Below are 9,008 nucleotides of genomic sequence, written 5' to 3' on the forward strand. Positions count from 1 at the left end.
CCTCCTGGTGCGAATGCTACGGCTTCTAATGCTAAAACACATGCGATGTATATGCAGAGGTGTCTATAGGGCCTACACATAAGTCTCTAATTCTTGTCTATGCGATGATACACAAATAAGGTGACCACATATCATCATTCCTATTCCTATGGTGCAAACGATGCAATGTTGACAAACAGATCTTATCTTTAAGTCCCTATCTCTTGCTTATGCCGATCTAATCTTGCTCTCTCGAGTCATTAGGTTCTTCCTTTAAACTCTCTCTTGAGTAGCTCTAAAGGGGTGTTAGGCACAACATAAGACAAGACAAACTCATGAACTTGGTTGACTCAAGGTTGTTACTATCCCTAGTGAACAACACATACCTAGCTTAATGCGTCCAATCACTTACCCTCTCGGGCAGTTGATTGTTGTTGACTTCACTCATAGACAAGCAATGCGTTAGCCTATAGACAGGCGTTGCAGCAGTTTCACACTAAGCAAATAAGGTTACTCACACACTCATGCAATGCACACCTCTCGGTAGGTTGCTACATGCTTCATATCCCTAATCCACATGACTATGTATGCAATACCCACGCAATCCCACTAAGCGTGGCAATGAAAGTAATGATGCTAAGCAAGAAGATAGAGATGGATTTGAAGGAACAGAGAAATGCATTGAAAATAATTGTGTTAATCCCTTAATTCCAAATGTCATACAATACAATATAGAAAAAGAATGGAAAAGAAATGACCGGCTGGAAGCAAAGATTTTCTCTCAGTGGATGTGCATCAAGGCTGCCGATGGTGTCATGGATGGGTGGAGGAACTGACTTTCTCGAGACCTAACTCCAATCGAAGGCTCTAGTCGTCACTCGGAATGGATGAAGAAGGTGAATAACTCTTAGCTGTCTTCTCATGCATTTTTCTGGATCGCAAGGATCCGCCATAGGCGAACCTCAAGCGAAAACCTTGGATGAAATGAATTTCAACTCATTGGCTTCTATTTATAGAGCTTGGGTCGCCAACAATATTAATTGGACTACTCTGAGTTTGACGTTCGGCGCGTTAGTCCTTTTCTGAACCTCTGCCACTAATGGCATGGTAGGTGAAATGTAAACATCAGCTTTGGATTTTCTCGAGGTAGATGCATTGATGCGTTCATTCCACCTATCTTGCGTTGATCCCATTAGAATGCGTTGTCGCGTAGCCCCAATCATTCAATGGCCGCATTCGCTTAACACTGCAACTCTACATGATGACCACAATCGCATGACGAGCGTAACTCCCATGCGATGGATGCATAGGGCTGATTACCGCAACATCCATGCATTGATCGATATGTTTGCCTTGCGATGGAGTGTTTCTCTGTATGCGGTTTCCGTGTTTGCCTTGCGATCGATGGTCCGGTTTCCGTGTTTGTGTTCATTTCCTACATTAGCTACAAAGATAGAACATTGAATGCATAATTAACGCAAAAAAATAGGTTAGCGGAGTTTCAACATGTTGATCGATGCAAGCTAATATTCTTGTGAATTCCTATCATGATCGACGCATACTCTGTCTAACAACCTTCATAATTCTAAGTAAAAGGCCTAAGATGACATGCATTAACGGATGTTTCTGCATGTCATCACTTGGCAGTTAACGGATGTTGGATCTCGTGGCTAAGGAGTTTAGTCAGCTATTGACGTACCGTTGGAGCTTTGAGCCATAAGTCCATAAGGTCCCCTTGGTAGCTCAATGGATTCAAGTTTAGAATAAGTTTTTGGCTCAGTTTGAAATGTTCAAATGTACAAGAGAGAGTTCGATTATATATAATATGATTGAACTGGTTAATTATATATGATATGGTTGACTTTATGTATAAGATACATTAATTGGAGGAAAATGGATATAAATATGATTTATATCTAATGGATGAGAAAACACTATGGTCTATATGTGATATTAAACTATAGGTTAATGAATATAATATGATTATATTTATTATTTTTAGTTGAAAAATTATGGGATAATTGTGTCGGCATTTCCTCCGTAACCGTGTGTTAGTGGGAGGTTTTAGTCAGTTTTCGTAACTGAAGAATAAAATGAAAATCGTTTTCATTTTGCAAAAGATCAGTCATTCACTCACATTTTCTGTATACATCCTATCGCATAGCAAACCAAGAAACTACATGATAGCTCAAAGTTTCCACATGATCGTATACATGCACACTTCTTTCTAAACAATCGCATAGGATTTGCTAAACGATCGTATAGTTCTTTCCTAAACAATCGGGCGCTCAAGTGATTACTAAATGATCATTTATACGATCATTGGGTATTTACTAAACGATCGTGTACCTTCTTCTAAATGATCAAGCATTGTCTATACGATAGACCCTGCCTTCTCCCACTTGCTTGGTCGTTGTATACGATCTTCATTTCCTCCTTCCCTCTACCAAATCCAACAGAGCCCATACCTTCTGGATTCTCACTCCGAGAATATCGAAGGTTCTAAGTGGTGGTGTCATCCCCATTGTTGTGTTCGTATGGAGGCCGTTCGTGAGTAGACGACCGGGTGTTGGTGAACGATTGCTTGGACGTTCCAGCGAGAGCGAGAAGAGCAGTCCCTTGGAGAGAGCGAGATTTTGGTGAAGAAAGGTTCTTCAACTGGTATGTTTTCTTGTTTTCTTGTTATTTATTGTTCAAAGCATGCTGGTAATTTGTCCCATAATGCATAACTATTATGTTAGATTGTAAATGTGGTAATTCTATCACAATGAGTTGGAACGATCCACTTCCGCTCAAAGGTACTCTTGTATAAGAGTTCCTTCACAACCAGCTTAAAGACTATAGTTTATTTTGAAAGCATCAAAATATTATGTGTTAGAGATTGTATTCACTTTCCACAAAATTAATTTTATACAAAGTTCAAGTTCCACGAAATAAATTTCTCTTGAAATCTCGTGCGAATGATTATAGTTATATTAGAAATTTAATATGTATCAAATATGTAAAACAACATTTAATTTATTAATTATAACAAAGAGAGAAAAATCGACATACCTTTAAAACCTACATTTAGCAAGGAAAACGATAAGAGCTCGTGTTGATAATATGTTATGAACTTGATGTGCACAACGGGAACACGGATACCAATAATATATAACATTAAAATAAATATAATATAATATAATAATAAAATAAATAAATATTAAAATAAATTAAACATAATATTTAAATATATGAAATAAATAAATAACAAAAATAAAAAGGATTGATTTATCCACTTTCTCCAATCTTTTTGGATTTTGCCCAATGCGTGTGTTCCAAAACTCATCAAATGCTATTATTTATAAGCAATTTTGTAAGATGAATTATATGAATAATGTGTAATGTTAAGACATATGGATAACACTTTAAAAAATGAAGGCATAACAGATAATCAATAGATATTAAACATGGACATCTATATCATGATATTTATAATAGAAAAGAAATTTTAAAGGAGCTTTCTCTTATAATTATGTTATTTAATTTAAAAAAATCTTAACAATATGTGGTGTAAAAAATTCAAACCCATAAATTTTTAACGTTATTTTCGAGTTGAAATTTGCAATATTCTTTGACTACACGTAAAGGAAATTGATTGGGCACGATCATGCCATATATCTTGTGTTTTACTTTACAATAATTTTTCCTTAAGCGTATTATCTTTATAGCAATGATGCTTTATGATGCTATGCTTTTTTTTTTTTATTTTTAAGCTTAGTTTTCTCCTATTCTTTTTTTGCCTAGCTCGTTCCACTTTTTATCAATGATCATATATGGGACTGACTTCTAGAATTACTATAGTTATTTTACATAGAATATAGTACCACGTAACGTATTACATGAATAGCTCATTTTCTAGAATTACTCTACCTATTTAACGTAGAGTAAGAATATTATATAATTGGTCATATGAGATGATTCAATTTTTAATTAATATATAGGAAAAATACTAATTTATACCTTTGAACTTTAGGATTGTATCAATTTAAACCCTTAACAAATAATTGTATCAATTTAAACCCTAAACTTTTGAGATAGTATCGATCTAAACCTCAAACGAATGATTGCATCAATTTAAATTCTGATATTAATTTAAGCCCCAAACTTTCATAAAAATGTCAATTTAAACCGTAAGCTTTCATAAGTATATCCAAATAAAACATACTAGAGGGTTTAATAAATTGATATCTTTGTGAAACTTCAAGATTTAAATTGATACACTTATAAAAGTTCAAAGTTTAAATTGATACACTTATAAAAGTTTAAGGTCTAAATTGATACAATTATTAGTTTTATGTTTAAATTGATATATTTATGAAAGTTCATGGTTATTTAAACCCCAAAATTGAAGAGTGTAAATTAATATTTTTCCTAATATATACATATTGTCCAACTAATTTTAATTAGTTAATAAAGTATATTTTATTGTCCCCTCAATATTTCATCAATTAATTAACATGAGATAAAAAAATTTAAACTTAATATACAAAATTAAATTATTCAATTTTGTAGCTCACAAACTTATTTCTCATACTTATGACATCGGATGTCGTTGATTCGGTGATTTAGCTAGAAGATCATGTCCCATAGGTGGACTCTTTTTGATGGTTGAATATTGTTTTGTTCTTCCAAGTTTGTGCTTTATTTCCTTATATCCTCCAAAAAAAAAAAAAAATCCAAACCATAGGTTATTAAATTGAAATTTTGAAGTGAATATAATACACAACATATCTAGAATCAAATATCTCATGTTGTAACAGAATAACTATAAACCAAGTAGTAACTTAATATTAAACAAAACAAGTCGAGATAAAAAGACATAGAGATTGATAGCCAGTTCGGTTCAAAATAAGATTAATTAACAAAAAAATTTCAACTTTTTTCTCTCTAAAGTGATTGAGATTTGCTTACTTTTCTAGATTTATTCTATTGTAGCATGTATGTCGATTATCATGTCATATAAGTTTATTTACAGTTAAATTTAAACAAATAAGACAAAGCATAGAATTAGAAACTAATGTGATCATACATATATTTTCCTTTAAAATATAAAATATGTGTACAATTTTTCACCTTTACCTATGGTGAATTAGGAAAAAGTAAAGATACCAATATTGAATATTAAAAAAAAAAATTAGAAACTGAGATATGTATACTAAGAATAGAAAATAAAAAAGGGAAAAAATATGGACACAATGTGTAAATTTTGTTTTGTCGTTTTCTTTAGTTCGACAATATTTTGTTGTTAGAAGATGAAATCATCGATTTTTTAAATGATAATTCTTACCAATTTAAATAAATAAACACTTCAATCTAAATCACTGCTTACCCACCTGTTTGCTGTCAGACAAAGTCACCAAGCCAAGCCCAACAACCATCAAAGTCGGGGGCAACTCCGTCTTTTCACATCACCATTCAAGTTTTGGGTCCTCAAGTTTTGCTTCTTCTTCAATCTTCGTAAACAGAACAGAGGGATATAAATGTAATTTTGCACAAGTTCAAATTCTGCATATAAATACCATTGGCTTACGGGAGAAAGCCGATCCAAACAATTGCGTTTCTTCAGCGAAAGAAGATATTTTAAATTTTAATAAAAATGGCGGAGGATAATCGGAAGAGCAGAGTTCTGATAATCGGCGGCACTGGTTACATCGGAAAGTTCGTGGTGGAAGCGAGCGCTAAGGCTGGACATCCTACGTTTGTTCTCGTCAGAGAGAGCACCATCGCCGATCCTGTAAAAGCAAAACTCGTGGAGAATTTCAAGAATTTGGGCGTTAAATTGATCACTGTAAGTTGACTTTGAATGAATTGTGATCTGATCTCGATCTCTGCTTTTTGAATCAAAATCAGGAGATTGATCAGTTGATTTTTTAATTGTGGAATGCAGGGAGATCTATATGATCGTGAAAGTTTAGTGAAAGCGATTAAGGAAGTGGACGTCGTGATTTCGACTGTAGGCCAAATGCAATTGGCGGATCAGAGCAAGATCATTGATGCAATTAAAGAGGCCGGCAATGTCAAGGTAACGAACGTACTCATCGATTCTCACTTTTTGCTTTCCTGAATTTCAATTTCGTTTGATCTTCAATTCCAATCCGATCGTGTTTAGATTCAACTTTGTTAGAAATGAAATTGCTCCAATGTAGTAACGGATTTCTGAACTCTTTTTCAACTTTGATTCTTCCTGTTCTTGACAATTTTTTTTTTTAATAATATTATTAGATTGCAATTTGAAAACAAATAAATAGAATAGATTATGACTTATTTGATAAGACTTGAATTGTTTATGCATGTTCTATGTCTTTCATGTATTCTTTTTAAGTACATTAAACATTAATAGATTGCTTTAAATTATAAATCTCTCAATCGTTAAAATTTAGTTGTTATATTTAGTGGAATATTAATATTAATAACTTAATGACAAATATATTAATTATTTTTCAAAACAACCAATATATAGATTCATATTCACCATATCTTAAAATGGTAAAAAACCGTCCTTGAAAAATGTTGTTTTTGGAAAGAAATTTTGGAGGGTTGGAAGAAATTTAAAGAGAATTCGAAGAAAGAGGCTCTTGAGTTATTCACGTTTCTAATTTTTTGGCTTTATACAAATGGTAAGACATCTTCGTTGACACCCTAAATCTATTATTAGGATTTTGCTAACACATTACGATCTAATAGTTATAAATGTCTTTCTAGAATATTCATTAAAATATTTTAATATTTGATATTTTAAAAAATTCGGTTTATATTTCAACCGACATCGATAAGAAAATTGAGATCTCAAATTTTTTTAAAAAAATCGATGAATATTTCTAGAAAAAACAAATAATAATAATAATAATAAATGAATATTTATAGTAAATAAGTTAGAATATCTATTGTTTATATTTGTTCACATGAATGATATTTTATGACTTATTTATTTTATGTCCATTCACCCCGTCGATGTTAAATTCATAGCTACTGTAAAAAAAATTGAAATGAAAGGAAGTTAAAAGAGGATAACAAATGGGCGTTTAATTTTGGTAAAATGAGCGCAGAGATTTTTTCCATCGGAGTTTGGATTGGATGTGGATCGACTCAATGCAGTTGAGCCAGCAAAATCTGCGTTGGCCATAAAGGCAGAGATCAGAAGGGCTATTGAAAGGGAAGGGATACCCTACACTTATGTGTCCTCCAACTGTTTCAATGGCTACTTTCTCCCGACACTGATGCAGCCAGGACTCACCTCCCCTCCCACTGACAAGGTCATCATTCCTGGAGACGGACACCCCAAAGGTCAGTCACTGTTTTCCATGTTGTTTTGGTTTACACTGGCACATAGTTTTACATCAATTAGAAGTATTAAGAAACTTAGACGCATTATACATACAATACCTTGAACTCAAGTTTTAATCGATACTCTAATTTTTAGAATTTTTAAGAGCATGCAAAATAAAACCATCTTTAGTTAGTCCACGTAGCTTTAACTTTTATTTATTTTACTTCTTTTACTGCCAAAATGTCTATGTCGTTTTGGTTGTTCTTGTAATTTAAAAATGGATCATTTTGATCTCTAATTTCAAAATTTTAATACAAATTTTATTATGAAATGAGAACTGTTTACTACAAATTTATGGCTACTACGTTATTTTAAAATTTTAATGAAAGAAATGACGTGCTAAAATTTTGATTAAAAAAATGTATGAATGGACCAAATTAAAATATTTACTTTTTAAGAGTTGAGAGACCTAAATAAAAATTTTGAAATTATAAAAACTAAAGTAAACAAAAGTTAAAGAAGTAAAGAATGAAGACAAATGATGGTCAAACATAGCCGTTTTTAAGTGGTTTTAGTTCATAAAACACAGCTATATTTAACTTGGAGGAGGACATCGGGAGTTACACTATAAAAGCTGTGGACGACCCAAGAACTGAAAACAAAATATTGTACATCAATCCTCCCAATAACACCTACTCTTTCAACGACCTCGTTGCTCTATGGGAGAAGAAGATCGGCAAACCATTGGAAAAGCTCTATGTTCCAGAACACCAAATCCTCCGGGACATCCAAGGTCAGTCTCTCTTAATTTACCATATACTATCAACTTAACTCGATCAATTTCTAAGCTTTTTTCATTGAAATGATTTTCTAAGGGATTAAAAACAGGATTTTATTATATATATATATATTTTACTATTCACATTGTATCTTGCCCTGTTAGCTAATTATTGTTATGTTATTATTATTATTATCATTAAGGAAATTGCAATGGACAATTTTTAAGAATAATAATTAAGTATATAACAACTCATTTGAAGAATTGTAAATATAGCAATTTTCACATCATCTGCAAATTACTTTGCATCGTGTTATCTCGGTTATTACCTCAAGTTTTATTGCTATATTTACAACTGACCCTTATTATTATTATTTTGTAAATATATTATATTTAAATTTAAAATTTTACTGGTTAATGTCTCAGATAATAAATATGCTTGAACTGAACATTTAAATTTATATTATATATAGATAATTGAATAGGTAATTATTTCATTCTACTAGTAAATTTGAGTATAACTTCTCTTGTCCGAGTAAAATAAAAATTTAACTATTTAATTAAAACTTTTCAAGGTTAGTTATTTAAGTTAATTGATTTTTCTTAAAACAAACAAAATGTAAAAAAAAATTATGGGGAATGGGAACTGAGGATAGGAAAGTCATCCCTAACCCTATCGCATGGACATCTCTCCATATATCTGCATAATATATGAAAGTCTTTTATTATTCACTTACATATGATCATTTTTGTCACTTTTTCAACATTGACCAAATTTTTTAAGATCGAACGTCTGTTTGGACTTTATGGATTATAACATAAAGTTGTAGGAATAGCTCATGTATTGAAAGTCTCTTGAGGATGATGTTGGGTTCTTTAACTAGTATTTAAAAAGTCAAGCTTTAAATTTAAACTTGTGAAACACATAACTCATAGACACAT

General features: G+C 31.9%; 1 protein-coding gene across 1 annotated transcript; it reads left to right on the forward strand.

Moving 5' to 3' along the window:
* Positions 1-5,533: 5,533 nt before the first annotated feature.
* On the forward strand, positions 5,534-9,008 carry LOC120075918 (eugenol synthase 2-like). Its single transcript, XM_090313277.1, has 4 exons — positions 5,534-5,809; positions 5,909-6,043; positions 7,068-7,305; positions 7,878-9,008. Exons 1-4 carry the CDS (start codon positions 5,618-5,620, stop codon positions 8,117-8,119), a joined length of 807 nt encoding a protein of 268 aa, XP_090169403.1. The 5' UTR covers positions 5,534-5,617; the 3' UTR covers positions 8,120-9,008.

This window comes from Benincasa hispida, chromosome 4 (genome assembly GCF_027475165.1).
Source record: "Benincasa hispida cultivar pf3 chromosome 4, pf3_genome.v1.1, whole genome shotgun sequence".
Classification (NCBI taxonomy): Eukaryota; Viridiplantae; Streptophyta; class Magnoliopsida; order Cucurbitales; family Cucurbitaceae; genus Benincasa; species Benincasa hispida.